The sequence below is a fragment of the Hippoglossus hippoglossus genome, chromosome 17 (assembly GCF_009819705.1).
Source record: "Hippoglossus hippoglossus isolate fHipHip1 chromosome 17, fHipHip1.pri, whole genome shotgun sequence".
In the NCBI taxonomy this organism is placed as follows: domain Eukaryota; kingdom Metazoa; phylum Chordata; class Actinopteri; order Pleuronectiformes; family Pleuronectidae; genus Hippoglossus; species Hippoglossus hippoglossus.
Genome location: NC_047167.1, coordinates 13,516,522 through 13,541,398, shown reverse-complemented (window position 1 = coordinate 13,541,398; position 24,877 = coordinate 13,516,522). Strand labels below are relative to the sequence as shown.

Here is a 24,877-nt window from a genome sequence, read left to right as displayed (position 1 = left end):
CTGCCCACTCACTGATTCCTCTTTCCTATTGCTGATCCGACAATGACAGTTGGGTCTGTTGTAAAGTGTTCGTGTGCATGAGCTTGTTTGATGTTACGAGAAATATGAAAAAGGTTGATTATGAAACTGAGATGTAGATGATGAATGGGAAACAATGAACAGTAATAACCCTCATCTGTGAACAGGTTTGGTTTCGTTTGTGTCGTGTTTATATATGAACACAAATGAAGTGAAACTAAGTCAGTGCGTGGTTGGTAACTCCTGCTGCACAGCTTTCAGGTCAGGGGTTTCCACAAGGATCTGGGCTACGATTGGTTTAAAGGAGCTTTGTTTCTCTGATGTGATTGGTTGTTAGTGTGTTGTTGAGCAATGTAACAACAGGATATTTCCTTATTAAGAGGATTCATTTGGCCCAAAATGTTGTAAAGGTTGCTTTTCACATCAATTGATTTCGATAACTGTCATGATAAATGTCACGTTATTATTTCTTTCAAGTTTTTGCTCCTGAGTGAAGATTGTGGTTTTAAACTCGTCTTTATGAGCAGAGAAAAAACTTGAAAGAATTTTTTTATTTTTTATCTTTTTTATCTGCACAGAATCACATTTGTCACTGAGGGTCAGGATCTTTGTCGTGGTCAGGGACACAAGTTTTCCTGAGTTGAAATTCACCTTTATCAGCAGCTGCAATGAGAGGAAAGTTAAGGGTGAAGGAATTGTTCCAGTTTAGCCGAGTTGCAGCTCTGCAAACTTTGTGTTTTCTAGAGCTCTTGCGAGGGGAAGAGAAAAAAAACTTTTCAGTCAGCAGAGGAGTTCATATCCCCCGAGGAGTAGCACTGCTACCTGTCCTGCACTGCAGCAGAGTGAAGCAGAAACAAACACTGACAACAGTACGAGAGCAGAGGCTGCAGAGGCTTCAAAACATAAATGGGTCTCGGAGAAAATTAAGTGTACCTGCAGCCATGTCGATGCTGTACGTGCATATAGTGACTCATACCTAAACAGCTATTCCTGGCAGTTTAAGGTGACTCTAATTTGGAAACAGATGCTCTGCCTGGTGCAGGATGTACCTCGGTTTCTCAGGAGAACAAAAGGAAGGCAAGAAAAACAAGAAACATGCTTTTCTGCCCTGGTTAGACTCTGAGCAAAGAGGACAGGGATTTTGTTTTGTTTTGAACACCATGTCTTATTAAATCAAGCAAACAGTTGGGTGCTTGCCTTTGTTGCTCTCGTCCTCTGAGTGGAATAAACTCAATTTATTCGTGCCTTTCCATTTGGGAAGACATGTTATTATGTAGAGAAGGCATGTAGACAAGACCTATTTGGAAATCCTCCAGACGAGTCCTTCAGCCATTCAGGAAGAAAGACATGCAGGATTCTTCTTTATAATAAACATCAAAAGTGTCACACGCATATTAACAGAGCTGAATGCATTTGTGAATTTGTGTCAATTCTGGTGTCTAAGCCTTCACCGTATTTCTATTTTCTATAATGAATTCATGTGGTCCTTAAGAAGGCCTTCCTAAAAGATTAATATTCTTATTCTATAATTAAATTCAAACATAATGCTCTTAAATTTTACCTCATTTCAGTGAAGAACTGAATTCAATAAAAGGAACAAAGAATAATAACCCCTCACTTAATCAAGGGCCGCCCTTGGGCTGAAGTGTAATTTATTAAAAACTGTTTTTTGAGAAACCTTTTTTTTCGACATTGACTTATATTAACAAATGTGCACAAAGAAACGCGAAACCAATGTTTTCCCCTTCCGGGACTAATGATAACATGTCTCACCAGGGGGCGCCTTAGTCAGCGCCAACTTCAGAGGGATCTTCCAGTGCTGTTAATTAAACTTCCTAATTGAAATCTTAAAGCCTGGTACTGTTGCGCTCCCACACTGTGTTTTCTCCTGCTGTTCCGCTCCAGTGGATAATGTCACATTGGGAACGGGCCGTGGGAGAGGACAGTGATTGGTTCAGTCAACTATCCAGGCTCTTCCCTGGTCATCCTCCCTCCATGTCTTGCTGCTCTGTTTCCGTCTGCGTCTGTCTCCCCTGCTCTGTTAGTTCCATTGTGCTCCTGTGTCTGACTCCTGAACCACAGTGTTAAAGAGGGCAGGCCAGCGACAGACTGCAAAATATGTATCTGTCTTGTTCAGTACATTTAACAACAAGCTTTGACCAAAATACAAAAATACTGCAGAATAAAGTAAATGCAAGGGAATTATAAAATACAAATAAATAGTTAAATAACTATGCATATGTCTTTATTAATAATTAAGGGCACAGCTGTAATACAGATGGTTCTTAAATTGGATTTAAAAGTGATTTTATGACTTGGGCACAGATTATTAGTCAGATGAGCCGCAAAAGATTTGCTGACTGCACACACACACACACACACACACACACACACACACACACACACACACACACACACACACACACACACACACACACACACACACACACACACACACACACACACACACACACACACACACACACTACTCTATCACACCACCTCTTCAACAAACCTTAAACATACCATCAAGTTAATGGTGACTCGTTGGGGGCGAGCTAAAACTAAAGTTTTCCCTCTGTATAGACTGTTTGCTTGGTTCGCCACATATCTTCACATTTGTCAGAATGTTTGTAAACCTGTAGCTACAGGCTGATGCAGCAGCCGCCCCCTCTCGAGCTGCGTTACCTGCAGGCGATGAATCCACATGAGCAGCAGAGAGAGGAGGAGATGACTGATGTCTGTGTTCTTCATTCAACTTCAATCACTGTTTTCATGTCAGGAATAGTTTCATTTTGACATTTTACATTTGTTTCCAGACAGATATTGTTGAGTTTGTAAACTGCAGAGACTTTGCTGCTGTAAACAATTCATGTTGCTTCTTTGGAAACAAATTATATTTATTAGAACCCTGTTCCAAATGTTTTGCAGGTTACCCGCATCAACCCAGTGCATGACTCTGATTCAGTGTTCCTGTTTATGGACTTTAAATCTGGAAAGAAGTTGTTAAGTGCGCGTACAGTTTATGGTCCATGTGCTGTACAGCACCTGTGCAAATACAAAGGCACAATCAGTAAAGTTTCTTCAGGTTTCTGTTCTCACTCATTTTTGGGAAAGGTGGTTCCTCCATACGTATATGCTGAACACCTGCGGGGGGGGGTTCTTTCGTTGATTCCCAAGCCTCTTAACCACAGCTAAGAGTTGTTTTGTTGTCTGGCCTCCATGGCTCAAGAGTTCAACACAGTAAGACAGCTTGGCTTCCCAAAGGCTGATATTTAAGCTATAGGACTGGAAAATAAGGGATTTTGCTACGGCTGTCTGTCTAAGCCTGTCGGCTGCAGCACCGGGACTTTTCCCCCTCAGATGTGTCTGAGCCCACTCGCTGAGAAGTGCTTGGCTAGTTTGTGAAGCTGCAGAGATCCTTGCTGCGGGCGGCTTCATTGAGCTCTGGCTGATATTTGTTCAAGTGCTCCGAGAGCTGCAATTATAGACGGATAATCTACTTTCTTCAGGCAATTGAGGCTCTTTTGACAGATTAATGTACTTTAAAGAACTGGTGTCCCCATTAAATCTGTACCATAAATTGTTTTAGATAGAGAGATACTTTATTGATCCTGAGGGAAATTTTGAAATTTTACAGTAAAATGCTCAATGCTGTAACCTTATCAGAATTATTTCATAGAGTTTATTAAATGATACACTATATACGCTGCTTTTAAGCTTTTGATTTATCACGAGATGTAAAAAATGTATTTATATTTGCCTTGAAATGCCACTCTTTAGAAAAAGATTCCAAACTTGAATCAATAAATCTCAAATAACCAGGAACATGTTTGTAATATTTGATTCAACCTGTCAATCATCAGCCTCTCCTCTAATAATAAATTTACAGTTTTAATGGTGAAAAACATAAAATACACGTTCACTGAGTTTCGTCATTTGTCGGATTATAGGTGATATTCAGAATTGTACAAGAAACAACAAACAAGCAATTACATATTCTCAATGATTTTCTTGTGTGTGTATATATAAGTATATATAAAGCGTTTGGCTCAGAATTAGATTCAATCTGTGGTGCTGGCTGCTTAGTGTCTCTTACGCAACTTGTGAACTGCAACCTCACTCTGCACAAGGGCAACTTTAATGTGTGGCTGTTAACAAAAGTTAAGTGATGTCAAACTTTTTTTTAGAGGGGAGAAGTAGACAAAGTCGGATGAGGTCAGTCTGACTGAAAGGTTCATTTCTAATCCTGGGGAACAGCGTGTGGATAATTCTTCTAATAAAAGACATCAGAGGGTTTAGTTTTTATATCCAGACTCCTCATGTTGTTCTGAGCTGCAGTGATGGAATAAGAGAGTAAAAGCATCAACACTGTCAGGAATCCTGTCGGGGTTCAAAGAATCTTTGTTCAATAAAACAAAACTTTAATAATTATTATGTTTTTTGTGTGCGTGTGATAAACTCTACTTTTGTAGAAACCAGAGTCGACACATGAAAGACAAACTGATCTATATGATCTAATAAAATATCTATTGTCCATATTATCTTTTGTCCCTGTCATGATCCTGTAGGAATGATGACTCTTAATTTCAAAGGGATCTGATTGGTTAGTAGTTGGGCAGGTTTGGATCTGATCCTCTGACTGGTTAGAGGTGCCAGTACCAAAAGTTCACCAAATTTGAACTCATGCAAAGCCATGCTGTGGTTTTACTGTGCGAACGGAAGCATTTTTCTATTCGCCCCCTCGCTTACACATTCACTCATGTGTCACCGGCCCCTTGAACCTGAAGTTGCTTCAAAAACTACAAGTCTTGCATCATTGTACAGACCCCAGATCTTGCTGTAATAACAAGCTGTTTGCTTGAACAATTCATAACAACAAAGGAGTCAACTATAGATGTGATATCCACTCCAACGTCCTCCCTCTTCTCTTCCCACAACAAATTGCCGCTGCCCACGTTCCCCTTCCCATCTGCTTCTCTGTGTGTTTTTCTTTTTTTTCTCCTCTTGCATTGTTGACTCTGTGTTAATGAGACATTAGGTGTAGCCAATCCCATTCATCTCAACCCGCTGTTCTGAGCCGCCAGGAAAACCTGCTCACCTGCTCAGGTGCTCTCCATGAAAGGGTTTAATTGGAGGGAGAGTATGAGAGAGAAAAAGACGAGGAGACAGATTTAATGGGCGAGGGAAGAGGAGGATAGAATAAAGACAGGTAAAATGAGGGCGGCTGGGGGGGCCCTCCATTTCTAACGGCGAAGTCTCCCCTCCTGCCTCTCCGTTCTCTCATCTATACCCTGCACACACATTTATCGCCTTCACACACACACACAAACAATGCAGCGCCAGTGTTCATCAAGACGAGGGGATGACAAGAACAGAAGATAAACTCCATTCGCTCTCGGGCACATTGAGTTGGAGTGGCAGCCTGTCAGATAAGGAGGAAAGGAGGAGGTGGACAAAGGATGGGAGGACAGAGACGGAGAGAAACACAATCATTCAAGGAGATAAGGAGGAGAGTGAAGGGGAGGGAGACCCCAGGTTGATGTCGGAATAGAGGGAAAAGGACAAAGGGCAGGGACGAGGAAGAGCAGGAATGAGAAGCGGAGGAGGTCAGTGCAGAAGAGAAGGTTACACAGGAGGAGATTGGCACATCACCACAGACTTGGCACAATCCGCAATATGCTGCCTTTATCTCAAAGTGCACTTGTACTCTTAAATACTCTTAGTTCCGCCCTTTTTCTGTCCTGTCCCAGCCCCCCCCCCCCCCCGTCACACAGTGTGAATCTGTCCATCACTGTCTCCGAGAGCAGGCACCCTGCATCTTTCAGGAGGCTATCAAGGCGGGTCTGCGCTGTTAATTACCGAGCTGTCATTTAGTATGTGCGCACACGCGAGGATTTAAATGAGAGGAGAGCACAGAGAGTTAGCGTTGCAAATTGTCTTTGTATGTGGTGAGTTGTTTCTGCAGCGCGGGTTCAACTTCAGGACTTGAGCTAAAAGTTAAGCCTTTGGCCTCTCAAGTTAAAAATTGAAGCTGTTTATACAAGAAAACAAATAAGAGCGAGAATCAAAAAGTCAGACAATGGGAATCGGAGGAAGAGACAGCTCGGCAGTGCATGTCTTTAATTCATATTTACAGCCGCGGTGTTGGACTGCAGAGCATGCAAAGCACACTTCATTTATTCCAGCACCCCCGCCTCCCTTACACCGAGCGCCTGTTGGGCAACGTGACCCAGAGTCATGATGTAACTGCAGGAAACTGATTTTTTAAATGAGAGGTCATCTATTTTCCCACCGTGCTCTAAATGAGGTGAGCCCCTGCTATAGCACACCGGACGATCAGATACCGGCTCGGAAAGGATGACATAAGGTGATGAAACCCAGGTGAGTGTCCTTGGGATCATATTAAAATAAAAAGCACTGTAATCAAGCTTTTTTTTTTTTTACCGTGCCGGGACCAAGAGTAAAATTGGATGGTGTGATGTAATGTGTGGTAAAACTTGGGAGGGCTCGTGGATCAAGGCCTCGATTTGCTGATGCACTGTGAGCGAACATGAGAGTGTCTCACTGCTCTTCTCGCTGAGGCCCGTGGGGATCTGGGATCAGTGTCAAGATTTTATCCACCTTGTTGATTGCATTTCCTGTATGTTTAGAATGTGTCCTTATCACCTACTTTTCCTTATGCTATCCTATACACTCGCACAGTGTCTGTTCTAAATCTGTCTGTGTGGAATGAGCTGGGTGCTGTGGTAAAGCTGGTTGATTCTTTCTGAAACTGTAAATGTGACCTGCAGTGATTGAGCCGTGGCGAGTAAAGACAGACTCCACATGTAGAAACATTACTGACAACACAACAACAACGTGTTCCTCCAGCACGAGTCTATTTATCATTACATATACAGTCATCACTTATTTTGCAGCTAACTAAACTTGAGAGTTAAAGGTTTTTTTTTTCCTTTCTTCCCTGCAGCCATGGATGCTCCCCTGAACCTGACAGCCAGTGAGGTGAATCACCGCAGCGCTCTCATCTCCTGGCAACAGCCAATCGCAGAAATTGACAACTACATGCTCACCTACAAGTCAACTGACGGCAACCGAAAAGTATGTGGCACACACGCAGTCTCAGATCTGTAACTCACACATACACACATACAAAACATATGCTCATACACACATTGTTACCTCCACCAAGGAGGTTAACTTCTGTGTGTTTGTTTGTCTGTAAGCAGGATTATGCAAAAACTACTTAACCAATTTCCATGAAGTTGTGTAGAGCGGTGAGGTATGACCAAAGGAAGAACCCTTAAAATGTTGGTGGGGATCTGGGTACAGAATTTGTTTTACTTTAAGATTTATCATCTTCATTGATATCATGGATATTTTTTAGAGGACTTATATTTGTGTTTGTGCAATTTGGTGAAGATCCAAATCAAATTCTGGTTCTATTTAATTTAGATGTGGTTTCATAAGGGGTTTCATCTATTCACCTGAAAACAGAAAATTATACCTGAAGGTCTTGTCGGACCTGGTTTTCTGTTAAGAAAAAAAAACTCTCCAGATTTAATCAAGTAATTATAAGTGACACGAACAATGTTCAGTGAAAGTAAATTAATGTAGAATCCTAACTTTGTGACAAGCGCTTCAAGATTAATGAAATATATATCTTCCAGTCTTGTAATCCCTTGATGTGGTGTGTGTAAGCATTCAGGGATACACACACACACACACACACACACACACACACACACACACACACACACACACACACACACACACACACACACACACACACACACACACACACACACACACACACAGGGAGCGACAGTCAAATTGCCAGTCCAATAGAGAGATTATTTCCATGTGCCTCTGTAGAGACATTGTTTATTTTGATTAAACCTTTTTATGTGGCTGAGTAATGATAATAAAGCACTTTAGTAAGATCTGTGTGGAACGCTTCAAGCCTGTTAACAAATTGACTGTAACCATTTCCCACGATGCTTTGCAAAAGACTCTTTTATTAGCAATTAACTCGCACGTCGGGTCTTTCTGTAGTTGGTAGGACACCCACTGACATGCTGCACTCACTCGCTCCTCACAGTTGCTTTAACCACCACAAATAAACCAAGTGTTAACCAGCAAACGGCACTTTGAAGATGTGTGAGGCATCTTTGCAACAAGGTTTCAAGCCAAAATGTTAGGAAGACGTCACACACACACACACACACACACACACACACACACACACACACACACACACACACACACACACACACACACACACACACACACACACACACACACACTGTCACCTTCAATGTTCACTGTAGACACCTGATCTTATAAATGAATAGGTGAGAAACAAAATCGCTCTTCCGTTCTCTCTCTTTCACTACCTCTCTCTCTCTCTCTCTCTCTGACCTTGTGAGTGTGGTATGGTCGACCATCGGGTGTCACTCACGCACAATAATTCAACTGTAACTCTTCACATGATCCCTTTCATTAGATTTTACTTGAGATGCAAAGAGACGTTTTAGTAATAGTTTTGTTCTGCATTTCTTTTAGATTATAAAGAATAAACTTCATTGGTTTATATTGAAGCATTTACAAATTACTTTTTGATGTTATGGCAAATCAGTGTATGTCCATTTTGAAAGAGTTCATCCTGAACCATCTGCAATGAGGCTGATTCATAATTTCTCCCCAAAAAATTATTTCATTGGATTTATGTTAGAAATGTCTTCGTCAAGTTCCAAGTATTTTTACTATACTATGAATCAGTCCCTGTAAAATAAGATGTTTCCTTTAATTTTCACTTGCCTCACTCTCTACAATCCTCACCTCACCTTCCCAATTTGGCAGTTTATTAAATCTGCGTCAGTATCACTCTCTGTCGATTCAGCCCCTTCACCAGCCCAGCACACACCTACAGGCTCCGACAGGGTTAGCGGTATTTGCCCATCACTCACCATTATATCTATGTAATCCTGTCTGGGGAAGTGATAAAGTCTAGACGGGAAAAAACAATGTTCTGCTGCTGCATTGAACATTTCAAATCCGACTTGTTTAAAACATATTTTTTAAAAGTCAATTTCGATCCAGCACAAGGTTTATTTCCCTTTCCCTCAGCATACCTGCAGAAAAAAGAGGATTTCTGACATTTTTTCAAACATATTTCTTCGTTTCAAAAATGAAAAAGCTTAAATACTTTTCAAAGTCACTTTGTGATCAGTGGATGCAGCTCTACAGGTTGTTCCCGGTTTATGAATGAAGGTGACCGTGCCTTTGCTGTTCGAGCCCCAGACTGAGGAACAACTTACCTTTTGAGGCAACATCATTTAAATCTCTTCTTAAAACTTTCCTTAATCGCAAAGCATTTATGAATACTTAATACGTTGCTTGATTTTATTCTCTCTTGACATTTTACTATTTTAACTTTATTTCACCTCTTAGTGTTTATGTTCTTGATCTTTCTGTTGTTTGTATTGTGGTTTTTATTGCTCTTTTGGTTCTTCTTCTCTGTAAAGCACTTTGTAACCTTGTTAAGAAAAGTGCTATACAAATTTTAGTATTATTATGTTATTATTTACATATAAATCCAATGATTTCAGTTGACTATAGGCTTAGGGTTGTTTTTATCTTCTTGTAAAACCTGTTTCTTGTCGCATGAAAGCATTTGTCCCACAGAGCATTCCTCTTTTCCCACTGCATGTTCATGTTCTTTCAGATGTGATGCAAACCAGCATTCGCCACAGTGAGCCACCTCAACAAGTGCCGCATTTTGAATTGACATCGTACAAACAACAAATGAGTCCCCAATCATGCTCTGAGCAAAAGACGCTATCGCAGCCCGAGTCTGAAGTGCTCCTTGTGAGGTTTTTCCTCGGGTCGTCTCTACTTGACGTCCGACTCAGCTTAGAAGCAGCGGTGTTACCTCAGCTGTAATCTAACAGTATAAAGCTGAGCCTTACAGCTGTTCAGCATCTCCCTCTCCCTCAGATAATGGACTTAAATAATTCACACAAAGTAGCCGCGCGATTCATTTCTTGTCTGATTAGCATTTGCTAAATAGTTTGTAATTACATGTATCCTCGGAGTGTACAGATCTCCCTGTTTACACATGCACACACCCGGACAACATCCAACCCCTCCACCACAATCGGTAGTGAGTGTATGAAGGTATATGTTATTATCCTTGATAAGACAGGGCTGTTTCACTTGCAATAAAAATCGTATCCGACCCTGAAAACCCCAGTGGGAAAATGTCAGCTCCTCGGAGACAGAGAGACACCGTTTACCAGCTGCTTTCCTGCATAATTCACACGGACACATTGCCTGAAAATGTGTGATTTTTCTCCTTTTTTTTTTCCAAACTGGCTGAATATTTCATTTTTACTTGTTCATATTTAATGTGTATCCAGGCCAAACTGTAACACACACGCACCACAAGCTCACACAAACACGAGAATAGATATGTTTGAGCTTTGAACTTCCTGTTGGTGGATTTGTGTGATATCTAAGAAACGTGTCAAAAAAATGGTCAAACGTTCTGGCTCAGTGAAGAAGGATTTGTGAAAAACAATGGAAGGAACGAGACTGTACCTCCGTGACTTTCTCACCAAAAATAGAAGTGTTTGTTTCCTGCTCAGCATTTTCTCAGCTTGGATGTCCCATTAGAGTCTTTTAACTTGTTCTCTCTGTCTAATTGTCCCCCCCACTCCTCCCAGTCTGCACCCCTCCAGTCTTTTCTTCTCCTCGCTTCTCCTTTTTTTATATGTTCCATGGCTGAGTCAGTTTTCACATTAAAACGGAGGCAGGCTGCCTCTGACCTGTTCTGCAGTTGGCAGATTGGCAACAGTTACTCATACAATATCTTAACTGACCTAATCGTTTTTTACACCTGAGAATGTTGTGCTGCTGGAACAAGAAGGAAGTTGTTTCCTTGACAAAAATAGCTTTAATTTATTTGTTGCTGTGGGTTTTTATAAACCTCACAAGCACAATTCATATTTTTTAGCACCTCATGGGGATTCTAATACAATTTATTTTTCACTTGAGGGTTTGTACTTTACACACATTCATTTATTAATGTAAAGAGGCAATTTCCTCATCTACCATCTGCTCACTCCCTCGATATGTGTTATGTGAATGAATTTACTTACGTGTGTGTGTGTGTGTGTGTGTGTGTGTGTGTGTGTGTGTGTGTGTGTGTGTGTGTGTGTGTGTGTGTGTGTGTGTGTGTGTGTGTACTAGGAGTTAATACTGGATTCAGAGGACACTTGGATTCGACTGGAGGGACTGGGTGAGACCACAGAGTACACTGTCAAGCTGCAGGCAGCCAGAGGACTTGACACCAGTGCTGTCGTCTCCACTACCTTCACTACAGGTAAAGTACAGTTAAAATACATATATATATATATACATTTTAATGTTTGGGTTTCACTAAAGCACCTTTTCAACTGGTCAAAAAACCTACTAACAGCCACTATCGGGTTTTTTTCTGCAATGGATACAATCCTTATTCAGTCCCGGGTCAAATGACTTTGCAGCTAATTTGGTAAAACAGCAGGGTGAGAGTGGGTCTCAGTTTTTGATGCATTTGTGACATTGAACTTGACGCGTCAGGAAAAAAACACTGGCAATCTTTACTGGCAATGGAAAAAGGAGTCCTTCCCGATTTTAGCGGGTTTACCTGCATCTAAGAGAGAGATCTGGTTTGGGAAAAGTGAAAATGCATCATAGACGAACATTGGTGAGATCAAATGTGAATGACAAGTTTTATAAAGCAATAATAAATAGAAAATCTTTTTTTCAGTTTAATTTCTCCTGAATCAAGAGCGGAACAAATAACCTCAGAGCCTGTTGACACTATGGTCTTTAATAATTTAGCACCGGGGTTTGGTACCTATCCCTAACACACACACACTGTTACTCACACACACACACACACACTTAATGTGTTTGTATTTTTGGATTAAAGCTCTGAAAGGGATTCTGATGGAGAGTGTTTTCTTGGTCTAACAGATTCATTTTCCCCTTTTGCGCCACATTTCACATCACAGTCACCATAATAATGGGTCCCCAAAGTCAGGCGCAATTTTCATCTCCGCTCTCTGTAGCGTAGTGAGGGAAACTTCCCATAAGGCTGCACCTGCAGGACGGTAATTTACAATCACAGAGCTGAACAGTCTGCTCTAATCTCCAGTGTCCTCGCTCTGTAATTGGAAGTCGGTCAAGTGAGGGTTAGGGAACGTCATAAAGCTGCTAATCACCTGGAATTAATGGCAACATGCCAAAAGCAAATATCAATATCCATTATTTCAACCAAGCAGCGGACATATGGATGAGGTGATGCACTTCAGTCAAAGAATAACGGTGTAATCTGCATCTTTACATTTGATGACATTTATAACTTTGATTTCCTCTGCAAAGGAGGTTATGTTTTCACTGAATGTGTCTGTTTGTTAGATAGTTAGCAGGACTATGCAAAAACTACTGGATGTATTACCATGACATTTTGTGGGAGGATACAATATGGGTCAGGGACAAAGGGACAGTCAGGGGACGGATACTGGATTTTTTTTTCTTTAACACTGAGATTGTTTGGCATTGTTCAACGTGAAAGAATTTAGGCACCCTTAGGAGACTCATATTTTTGAGTATGTGCAATTTGATGCAGATCCAAATAAAGATCTGGATGTAGTGAATTTAAATTTAATACCCTCCTCCTTCCAAATGGATTATCTTCAAGATATCCCTGGATGATTCCAATTTAAAAACCAGCTCTTGACCTCTCTCAAAGAGACTTTACTGTGTAACGCTCCTTTAAGGTAATCTGTGTTTTATTTGGCGCTACACATATAAAATTGAACTGACTGAAGAAAGCTTCTAATGCATGAGATATAAATACGGATTTGTCCTGACTCCTCCTCTGCTCCTCTCCAGGGAGTCGTCTATTTGCAACACCTCAGAATTGTGCCCAACACCTGCTGAATGGAGAGACGCTGAGTGGTGTCTACACGATTTACATCAACAGAGACCCGAGCCAGGGAGTGCAGGTGTACTGCGACATGACCACTGATGAAGGAGGGTGGATTGTAAGTCATAACACCTTCTCTTTTAATAGCACCCTTGTCGAATGTGCGAATGTGGGTCACTGTGGCATTTGGGTAAACAAAAAGGAGGTGGAGAGTTGGGAGGAAACTGGATTAAATGACTTCTGTCTGTTGAGCATCACTACGATGTGTTGGGTCATCTATTTCAGTGTAGACAAGTGGTTCATGTTTTTTTTGTACTTGTTTCCAGGTGTTCCAGCGTCGTCAGAACGGCCTGACAGACTTTTCCAGGAAGTGGAGTGACTACAGGATTGGCTTCGGAAACTTGGAGGATGAGTTCTGGCTTGGTAAGACTCACACAATGAGAAAATTTATCTGGATTTAAAAATATATATATATATGAGAGTGCAGTTTCATTTACCAGGAAAAGAAGCAAAGTGTCTGGTCAATTATCTGGAAATTTCTGTTGAGCTTTTGACATTTTGGGAAACACACATCTGCCTGTTTCTGCAGTATCAACCTCATATCTGTTCAGTGTGAAGCTGGAGCCAACAGTTGGGTATCTCGGATTAGCGATGCCACACATTAGCTGCTCCATCCATCAGCGGTAGTGAAAGCTGTAGTAATTTACCGTCTATTAGTACATCTGTCTTATTCGTGTCTCTTTCAATTTGCTGAATTCACATAGAACTTTCCAACTTTTATCTATGTTGCTATGGAGTTTGTTTGCATAATGCATAGTTACATCCGCCAAGGAGCCTATGTTTCCATCTCTTTGTTTGTCAGCCAGCAGGATTACTAAAAAAATGCACAGCAGATTTCCATGAAATTTCCATGGAATTTGAAGGGGTGGGACATAAACCAAAGAAGAACCACTTCAGTTTAATCCAGATCAACATATTTGTTGATTTCTCAGAGAATAATTCATGGATTTTGATTTAAAATAGAAATAGGTATGTTTAGGCTGGATGTAGTGAATTTAAATGTGGTTTTATAAGGGCTCAGTGCCATTCTACTCAGAAACTGGTATTGCTAACATTGGCCAACCCAACCCAAACCCCACTCCCCCCACACTGGGAAATATAACTTCTGACTTTTTTTTTACTGGAGCACCACAAATAGTGAGAATATAAAACTATTCATTTAAAGATGGTGGGGAAAAATCAACTGACTCTAAAATCAGTGACCTTGGGACTGGTTACTTTCCTTTTCTTGACAACCCTGATAAGATACTCGCTGACTCATCGGTGTATTACATAGATGAAAGTTAAGCTTTGATTTGCTGCTGCCCCCCGTCAGCTTCCTGTCACCAGGCGCTTTATGCTATAGGCTGATATTGAGCTGCAACCTACCTCCCATGTAGATTAATCTGTGTTCCAGTTGAAGGCTGTTTTACCCTCTTTATCTGCACATTCTCTCCATGACTGTGGATTTCATAGGTTCAATCAATAGAGGGTCAAAGCTTTCACCTGGTTTCAATTGACACATCTATTTTATGGCGGTAAAAGATATTTCCAATATTCTTGTAAGATTTCTCACTTAGAATGAAGATGGAGAACTGCGCTGCTAGACCTTTTATTTCACTCATCTTATCTTTTAGCACTTGACTTCACAAAGTCTGTGTGATTCATCCCTGGATTCCGTGAATGCTCATCTCTCCCTGAAATTAATTGCTAATTGTTTCTAGTGTCGCTCTGATTCAAAGACGAAACAGAACATCGTCACTGTTTTGATGGACCGCAAAATATGTTTTTTTTTTCCTCTCCCCCTCTCCAAATCTCATTATGAAACAATAATTATATTCATTAGAAAATGTGCAAATGAGTCATGGTTCTTCCTAGGCCAGTTTTTGTGTTATTGTTTTGCTGCAGATGATTAAAGCAAAAATATTACATGAATATTTCATCAAGTGAATCTGGAATTCGAGAAAAATGTTTTTTTTAACTTTTTGATTAGAGAAATGAAATAACACTGAGGGGAGATTTTATGGCATTATAATATTACCATATTATAACTGAGGGACTAGGGATATACATAATTAACTGTTTAAATGTTAACTGACAATAAGTATTTTGACTGATTGATGCTCATTTACAAAACATTTAAAAACATTTTTTGATATCAGATACGTCTCCCCGAGGCTGCCCACTCGAGTGTGGGGCCCTCTCTTCCTTCCTGTGACATCCTCTGAGCTGTTGTTCTTCACTGTAGCTCTCATAGTTAACGGACGGTCACCAGACTGTTCCCACTGCATGTGGACATGTTGCTGTTTCGGAGTAAGAACCAGTAGACAAGCTGTCCACCATGCTGGCGACTGAAGTAGACCTGTCCTGTTTATGAGGCTTGATTATTGGGATTGGCCACCGAACATGAACACAGTTGACTCTCATGAGCACAGGAGTGACGATGAGAGCAGGTGTTACTCCGAGATCTGCCTGCCAAGGACGCTAAAAGCTTTACGAACGCTTTGATGGTCCACCGACGCAGCTTGATCTCTCCCTGTGCTGCAGATGGTCGCACCAACTGTGACAGACCGGTCAATGAGAGAGGGAGCAGGAGAGGGAGAGAGAGAGAGAGAGAGATAGCTCTGCTCTGCAGCAACAGCTCTTATACTAAGTTAGAGATCTTTTAGTATATTAAAAGAAGTGTAAAAAATTTCACTTTATATCCTCTTGTTTATTTATTTGTAAGCAAGATTACATAAAAACAACTGAATGGATTTCCATGATATGTTGTGGAAGGATGGAACATCGGTCAAGGAAGAATCAATTAAATGTTTAAGGGGACTGATATTCTTGAGTGTGCAAGTAGATGGTGACGGGCAGCCACAGTCTAGGTAAATAATGGGAAAGCCTATGTAGGCTTATTGATCTGTTTTATCCTGTTTTACTCACAGCGGCTGCAGGATTGATGATCAATTGTTGTAATGTTTATGCTGCATGTAAAATGAACCCCCTGTCGTAGAACAAATGATGGATTGGTATTTTCCTAATGCGCCGCAGACACAGAACATTTCATTCTTGCCAGTTAACGGTGAGTGGTTGTTAACAAACGTCAGCTATCGGCAAGAAAAAAAACATCACAATTCTCTGTGAGGAAAGGCTGATACGTTACAGCTGACACATATTGGATCATAACACAAGATGGCTGTGGCGCGTTCTAGTCCATTAGTGACTAAAGCACTCTGTAATAGGTAAATGCAGGAGTTGAGATCAAACACATCACGAACAGCTGCTGACTACATAACATCAGGTTTGGTGTTTCATAGGTCGTCTTTTTAAAGCTGTAGTTTGTGTTGTGTTTATGTTGAGTTGAATGATAATGTACACCACCACAGGGAGGTTGCATTCACAGGCCCATCTTAATGTTTTACCACAACAATAGTTTATATTATTAATTCATCTATTTTTGTATTTATATAGATCAAAATTGAAACTGCTGATAGAAATATTGGACATATCTTTGTCACATCAAACAACACACACCATACTCTTAAAGTGTGTGTTATGTAAAAAGCATTGGGAACGTTGACAGACACCTGAAGGCATCGTGCAGTATGGCTGTGCCTTTACAATATGATCTAAAAGACTTCCGAGCATATGTAGGTCAGTGAGTACAATCTGACCTGTTTCTACTTCAGCTGAATCAGCAACAATCTACCCCCTCACAGATTCTCACTATACACCAGTCCAGGGCACCGGCGTCTCCGGGGTTTTACTTCGACCATCCCCTCTTGTCCTGTGCTCTTGTCCTTTCAGTGCATTAAAGCAGCTTAATGTAACCTCAGGGTGCGGAGCATTAAGAGCTGCTCCTGAGAAAGCTTCTGCCCATGATGCTAGATTAAAGATAACATGGCAGCAGGGAACACTTGGAAACCTTAGTCTATGATACGGTATCACTACTGTGCAAAACTGACCCCTTAATCTAATAATTAATATGTTTACATCAATTCATTTACTTATTAAACTATTCAAGCTGTCAACAGCACTCAGTGGCCTCTTTAATTAAGGGAGGTGTAAAATTAAAATCGCCACAAGCCAAATGTGAGTAAAAGCAGGAGGAAGTGGAGATGTGTTGTCCATCTTTATTTACAGTCTATGAATCAGAAGTTTAATACAACAACATTGCTGTCCTGTCCCACCATGCTCAGCTCTCTCTCTCTCTCTCTCTCTCTCTCTCTCTCTCTCTCTCTCTCTCTCTCTCTCTTTCTCTCTCTCTCTCTCTCTCTCTCTCTCTCTCTCTCTCTCTCTCTCTCTCTCTCTCTCTCTCTCTCTCTCTCTCTCTGCTGGCATGAATGCAAAGACAACAATGCCCCCATTCATTGTTCATACCTTTTATACAGAACAATATTCAGGTCAATGCAGAACCCTGTCTCTCCAGAGTAATAGTGAACTCTCCGCCTAGTTCTTTTATTCTGTTCATTCAGCTTACTAGATGATCTGCAAATCTGCTCAGGCACCCAAGCGCCAGTCCCTTAATGGTAGGGAAATCCCTTGCCGTGCATTTGAACTGTTCACACAGTAAAATGTATCGTCCTTATAGTAAATGGAATCGTCGTATGAATGGTCATTAAAATTTCAAACCATTTGACCTTCACTCTTGTTTCTACAGATTTGTGTCACTGTCGCAGCACCGGAAAACCATTACATCAAACACTAAGCTAATCACTGCCTCGACACACAGAACAGCAATATACTGGACAGTATGGAGCCATAAACATGGGTATTAAATCCAGTCAAACTAAAAAGAAGAGGCACTTCACTGGCCAGCAGTAAAGAATATGGAAATTAAGCTCTCATTATTAGCTGTTACAACTTGAGAACGGCCCTTTTTATTGCTGCTTGAGGGCAATCCATTCTCCATCCTCGCTGACCTCCGCCAGTCTCATGCTGAACACAATGTCAGTTTGATGATGTAGTAACAGAGAAGCCAGGGCGGGCCGTGTGCGATTTGTGATCATTATCCTGTTCCTTTTTCTTTTTTCAACACCGGTATAAAAATATGACAAGATGGTAAATACTGGTAGTATAATAGGACAAGACTGAAATAATGTGTCAGAAGGCATTTTTTAATTGCTGCCGTTTGGAATAAATCAGTCTGATCCCATAAAACTGTTTAAAAAAGGGTGTTATATTAATTGCTGATTATACGCTGCTGTTATACAACCGGAATTTAAGATGAGGTTGATTTCCCTGTGTTGTTTGGTTGTAAAATATATTTATCTGTTTTCAATTGACAAAGTGCTGCAGACTTACACTTTCCTCTGCTCTCCTGGATTTCTAATTCCATTTTCTTATCAGGGAAGGTAGAGGATTTTTTTTTTCTTCAGAGTGTCTCCAGGTTCAGAAAAAGTGCACATGTGACGTTTCTGCCGGAGGTTAAGCGGGAGAAGAGGCTCTTTTCCAAATGGGTGCTTGTTGTAATCTGATAGCAAAACGTGGTTCCGATATCTCAGGTCTGTGTGGGGTCTTATTGCCTGTCTGAGTTCAAAGCAGCCACGTATCTGCTGCTGAGGAGATAGAGAGCAAAGCCACATATCTCAGAGAGCTGTGGCAATCGCGGGCGGCTGGTGGTGACAGTGTCCACCTCTCCAGACGATGTCGATCATCCACGTCCACACAGCCGGCTGACAAAGACGTCTGACATAGTGCTTATCAGGACTTCATTTTTAGGTGGGGGACAAAATGTTTTGCACTCCCCAAAAAAAGAAGAGTGTGGATGTGATGTAGTGACATGAAGTCACAAAAGTCAACTAGTTTTAAATAACTAGACTTTGTGCAAAGGTTCACTTGGACTCAAAGATGAACTGATGGTGGTCAAAGGTTAATGTCGCTGTGACCTCACAGAACAGGTTTTTGGCCTTTTGAACAGGATTTCTCAGGAATACCTTAAAGAATTTCCTTCAAAAGTTGGCGAAAATGTTTGCTTGGACTCAGTGATGAACTGATTCAAAGGTTGAGTTTAGACATCAGATGTTACAATTCAAAGTAATGTTTCCTGTTTCTCTGCAGGTCTGGACAACATCCAGAGGCTCGCTGCTCAGGGTCGCTATGAGCTGAGGATTGACATGAGGGATGGACAGGAGTCGGTTTACGCCAATTATGACAAATTCTCCATTGGAGATGCGAGGAACCTCTACAAGCTCAGGATAGGAGAGTACAATGGCACCGCTGGTATGTGGTTAACTACATTAGCTATATTTTCAATGCACAATTCATACATTTTCATTTCATAACCCTTAAAACCAACCCACTTATTGTGTAGAAACAGCCAGTGAACCATCCATCCATCCGTCCGTGTAGCAAACTATTTGCTTTTCTAGCCTTTAAGTGAAAATCACCCATCCCTCCTCCGCCATCTGCCTTTTTTGTCTCCTGCCTTCTTTCCCCTGCATCTTTTTCTTCTCCCGTTTCTAAAACCTGCCTCAGCACTCCTCCACATTTACACTCCCCCTCGCTCTCCCATGTATCTCTCAGTCTGTCAACAGGACCATATGGCATAATTACCTGTCATCTCCTCATGTTTATAATTATAATTCTCTCTGCCTAAATAAATTCACGGAGCCCACGGCAGGACCCCCTTTCCGTCTCCTCCCTCTCATGCCTCTCCATCTCCCTCCCGCCTGCCTGGATCATTTATGTCCCCTCATCACACCATTAGCCGTATGCCAGTGATGCTAGGCATGCATTGATGTTTGTTGCTCTCCACCTCTCTCTCTCTCTCTCTCTCTCTCTGTCTGTCTCTTTCCTCTGATCACAGGTGACTCTCTGAGCTACCACCAGGGCCGGCCCTTCTCTACAAAAGACAGAGACAATGACATCGCTGTCACTAACTGTGCCTTGTCCTACAAAGGAGCCTGGTGGTACAAGAACTGCCACCGGGCCAACCTCAATGGAAAATACGGCGAGTCCAGACATAGTCAGGTCAGTCATCTGGTGGATACACTGATCAGAGAGTGAATATGATAAGTAGTCTGCTTTGCTGTAAGCCAAGCATCTCTCTCTGTCTAAGTCGGAAAGGTGGGTTTACTCAAAATACTAAACCTTCTTCTTGTGGTTCTGTATCTGGGATGGATATAAAATGTGCAGGGCTGCAATAGCTTAGACTTTCTGCATAAAGTAGATTTGTGCTAATTATATTTAAATATTTGTTTTAGAAGGTGACTATGTCCAGGTCTCAACTAACTGTTATTTTCATTAGTTATTTTCTGTCAGTTATATTTTCTTGATTAATCAATTAATCTGTGAAATGCTATTAAGGTGCAATTTCTCCAAGTACACAGATTTAATGCCCTTTTTTTTTTCTAACCAACAGTTCATCACTTGAACATTTTCCATTTACAAATCCAAAAATTCCTACATATAAGCTGCAAACTGTAAATGATAAAGATGACAATAATTTACTATTATTGACTTATTGCATCAGCATTTCAGTATAAAGCTACAACTAGGAGGATTATTTTTGACTGTGCCAAGGATAATAATAGAGACAGTTCACAATATTGTGAGATCTTAACTCAGGATGAATAACCTCAGCATAGACAACTTGTGAACAGTTCTCAGAGAGTGGGAGGAACAGGGGAAATTTGTCTGTGTTCACAAGGTTCAAAAATCAATTTGTGAAACTTAGACATCAATTTGAAATATCCATGTTAGAATTACTTGGTGGATTAGTAGAATATGGACGTCCTTCCAGGAAACACATTTCTCTTGATCTAAATTAAATTCCATTCACCTCCATTGTGTTGTGGTACCAGTTGTAAATGAGAAATGATGGCTTTTTTTTTGTGAAGAAGCTCTTTAATCCAATGCATCATATCAAAATGGTGGCCTTTTGGTGCTGTAGTTTGGCATTTACGCAACTCCCATAAATTGGCTTGATTACAGACAGCAGTGATTAAAGGTCAAAAGATTGTAATCTTGAAATATTTGTAAATGAAGTGACTCCAAACATACAGACATCAGTGTTCATACTCATCACACTGATTGGTCTGACGGAGGAGCTACAGTAAACTGAAAGGTCAAAATTTCCTGGAGCCTAACAGCTGCACCACATGTCCAATTTCAATGAAACTGAGGAGGGTGGTGCATCTTAATAGAGTCAAAGGTGCCCGTGTCATCTGGTTCTTTCTGGAGGACTTCAACCAAAGACTTGTACCATTGAGTTTATGTTCATATTACAAAAATATTTAAAAAGAAAAGGACACAGATTTATGCATGTGTTTGATGAAAAAGAATAATACAGTGGTGAAATGGACGTCTTTTTGTGAGGTGGTAGCGAGTGTTTGTTGCTGGAATGTGATGTGTTCCACCCTCAGCTCAACACTGAGGGGGGGGAAAAAGAAAGACGGTGTAAGTGAGGTGTTGTGTGAAGCTGTGATCAGGTCCAACTCCAGAGGCATTGTAGCATCACGGCTTCTCCGGCTGCACTCTGTACTTTCCTCTCTGTCCTTTGATAACATGAAATGAAGCCGAGCGGGAGCGGCGATGGACGGGTGTAAAAAGGCATGCAGAGAAAAAAGGTATAAACCTGGATTTGATGGCGACGGGGATTAAAGAGCTTAGATGCGACTATTATAGCAGCAAGTCTGTTTCGGTGCTAGTTCTCAAGTGAGGGTTTTTACGCCCCTCTTGCTTTGACCTTTTCAATTGAAATCAAAATACACCGTAGTCAAAATAAAACACTTCCATCAACGGACTATTATGGTACATTTCGTGATTTCCACAAATGGTTTGTCTTGCCTTGAAGGTCGGCCTGGTATTTTTCATCTTATCTGTTGAAATCCTCTTCACGTCCCAATAGCCATCATTAAATAAAGTTGTCTGAAAAGGAGAAAGGAAAAAAAGGCAATGTCTGCAACCTTTGCAGGTCAGTGTAAAACAAGTCGAATGGTTTTATTCGCTCTCAATGAAATGATTGGTCGGCGTACCTGTCTGTCACTAACTGACCTGCCCTGCCCGTGTCCTCGCTGCCCATGACCGGAGTCCTCAGCCTTAGGTATACTGAAGCAGAGATGATATCCTGAAGTGATCGAGCGAGTCGTGGAAAAGTCTAGGCTGCGTGCTGCTGCAAAAGTCTGCTGGTTTTTCCAGAATTACCATCCCTAGCCTTGAGAGCCCTGTTGATTCTAGCGTCTTCTGAACTTGTGCTTTTCACGCTTACAGGGTATCAACTGGTACCACTGGAAAGGCCACGAGTTCTCCATTCCCTCTGTGGAGATGAAGATGAGGCCGTTCAACTTCCGTAGCATCAGCAGCAAGAGGAGGCGGTCTGCCCCTGTATAAACAAACCACCTCCGCCCGCCCCGCAGTCTGGATAAACGGAGTTCGGACAGTGTTCGGTATTGAGTCCCTGCTATCTGTGCGCCTCACTGACAGAACAGGCACGTCGTGATGTAACTGTGCCAAGGCTCTTTAATGAGGCTGCAACGAAGAAAATAGTTACGAGGGGAAAAAAAGTTACTAATACGTATTAATATTCATTTGTATAATAATACATCACATTATTAATGCACTACCAACAATCAGAAGCTGTGATCGAATGAGTAGCAGAGAAGGTGAAGCCTGGTCCGAACTCTGTTTATCTCTGCTCCTGCCTCTGTCTCTCCCTGCTGTACTTCTACCCAGATGATAGAACTGTATGTAATTTATTATTAAATACTTTGAATGACAATGGTTTTATTTGCTGTAAAAATGGGAAGGCAAACCAAGATTTCTTCCCCCCCCCCCCCCGTTTCGGTCTGCGATTTGCCTTTCCCTTGGGGTGCGAGGAAATGTGCTCAGAAAGGTCCTGAAGAGTTCTCTAGAGTTCCTGTTATTTTAACCTTTATGAAATAACAACACTTTTAATGAAAGATATACTGTATATGCCATTAAAACCCTTAACTGTAAGATATATATATATTTTTATAACTGATAATGTGACAGAAGTCCCATCTATTTAATATGATTTGATGCCTTGGTTTTGTTTAGCCTATATTAAGTTGATGTGATCATACGACATCATGATAAATACTGAACATGAGAAGGGAAGAAAACCATGAAAATCAAAATCAAAGCACCAGCAACAGCTTCATCACCATCTCTTTCATTTTACATGTGTTTAACTGTTCATTTTCATGTTATTTGTGGTAACTATTAAGGCAGAATGGAGATAAACATTAATATTCTAATTTATTCATATTGGCAGTCACATTGAGACAGTATTTGCACTACGAGTGGGAACACAGCAACGCTATTGTTCATTCAATTCAGCCGATATATTGAATCGTTGGTGGGCGTTTGATATCACTTTCAAGCAAATTACAGACACTTAACATGTATTTCACCCCCTCATGTAGATGCTGTGATTGCTTGCAGAGATGGTGCTGATAGATGTAACATTTAACCAAAGATCTGCATAATTAACAGTCAGCCTGCTGTTTGGAAAGACGCCAGTCAAACTGTCACCAGAGCCACAGAAGCAGCTTTTTCTCTCCTGTGTTAATAGATTCTCACTTTTCAGAGAGTTTTATGGTAATCGTGTCCCCAGGCGTTACTTTATGCAACGCAAACATTAAACTCGATGCAAAAGAAAGCCAGGGTGGGCACGCTGCAGATTTTAGCCTCGCCTCTCCCCCACTGCTAGCTGAGATGAACTTAACAAAGAGAGCAGAACAGTAGGTGGAGTGGAGCCAAGCCTTCTCCTTTGTGCCCTTCTTTTACTTGCTTCGCTGTTTAAGCTCCCCGGTGGAACAACATAATCAGCAAACATGGCAGAGAATGTATTCTTTTAGTCGGGCGGATATAATCTGCAGCGTGCCCACCAAGAATTTAGTTTTAGTCAGTGTTCTCACTGTTGCACAAAGTGTTCAGTGCTGGCTAATTAACGGGAGTTTTCTGGAAACAGTTTCTACTTCAGTTTCCTGTCCACTCTTTAGGAGGAAAGTTATCTCTGTGGATCCTCCTCTCTGGCATCACACTGTCAACTAGAATTGGACTCGGTAGAGTTCAAACCTCCGCCAGGGCACAACAGTCCCCTTATGTAACCACATTGAAATTCATAAGATTCAGATTTTTATTTGGATCTGCACCAAATTGGACACACTCCCCTAAACATGCCTGAGTTTTGTTCATCAAGATCTATGAATATTTCTCCGCGAAATTAGATGAAGATGTTGAATATCCCATCTCACAATGTTAAAGAAAAGAAACCTCCTGGTATCGACCCTCTGATCTTGATCCAAGTTGAATTGGTTCTTCCCTGACTCACACCACATCCTTCTACTAAGTTTTGTGGGAACCCGTCTTGTGGTTTTTCCGTAATCTTGTTTACAAACAAACAAATATACAAACCAACCAACAAACTAGGGCACATTCCTCCGCCGTGGCCAAAACAGTTCACTGCACCAAGTTTCACACTTTCATGGACATCATTCCCCTAAACATGCCGGATTTTTCATCAAGATTCATCAGAAATCAAAAACAATGTTGAAAAATGCCTCCTAAAATCCTGCAATGTTAAAGAAAGGGATACAAAGTCCTGGATCTGTCCACCAAGTTTCATGGTAAAACATCAAGCAAACTTTGTGTAATCTTGCATACAAACAAACTGACAGGGGTGAAAACGTAACCTCTTTGGCGGAGATAACGAAAACAAAATGAATTGTCCAACACATGACTTGGAATTCAATGTCACCATCGATTCAAGCAACATTCGGTCTGATGTATGTTCAATACGCCAATTATGAACAGCTGCAAATGTCATTCTTCTCTAATTCAGTTATATTATTATATATTTCAGTCAGTTTCTTCAATTCTCATTGA

At 41.1% G+C, this 24,877-nt stretch overlaps 1 protein-coding gene across 3 annotated transcripts in view; it reads left to right on the top strand.

The window, feature by feature from the left end:
* Positions 1-24,134, top strand: part of tnr (tenascin R (restrictin, janusin)) — a 110,971-nt gene extending 86,837 nt beyond the window's left edge. For all 3 annotated transcript variants that reach the window (XM_034613116.1, XM_034613117.1, XM_034613115.1), the window contains 7 exons: positions 6,989-7,119; positions 11,272-11,404; positions 12,964-13,115; positions 13,324-13,420; positions 19,085-19,246; positions 19,833-19,996; positions 22,238-24,134. In XM_034613116.1, coding sequence (XP_034469007.1) covers positions 6,989-7,119; positions 11,272-11,404; positions 12,964-13,115; positions 13,324-13,420; positions 19,085-19,246; positions 19,833-19,996; positions 22,238-22,357 — 959 coding nt within the window. In that variant the 3' untranslated portion in view covers positions 22,358-24,134. The remainder of the gene's footprint in view (positions 1-6,988; positions 7,120-11,271; positions 11,405-12,963; positions 13,116-13,323; positions 13,421-19,084; positions 19,247-19,832; positions 19,997-22,237) is intronic.
* Positions 24,135-24,877: the final 743 nt, after the last annotated feature.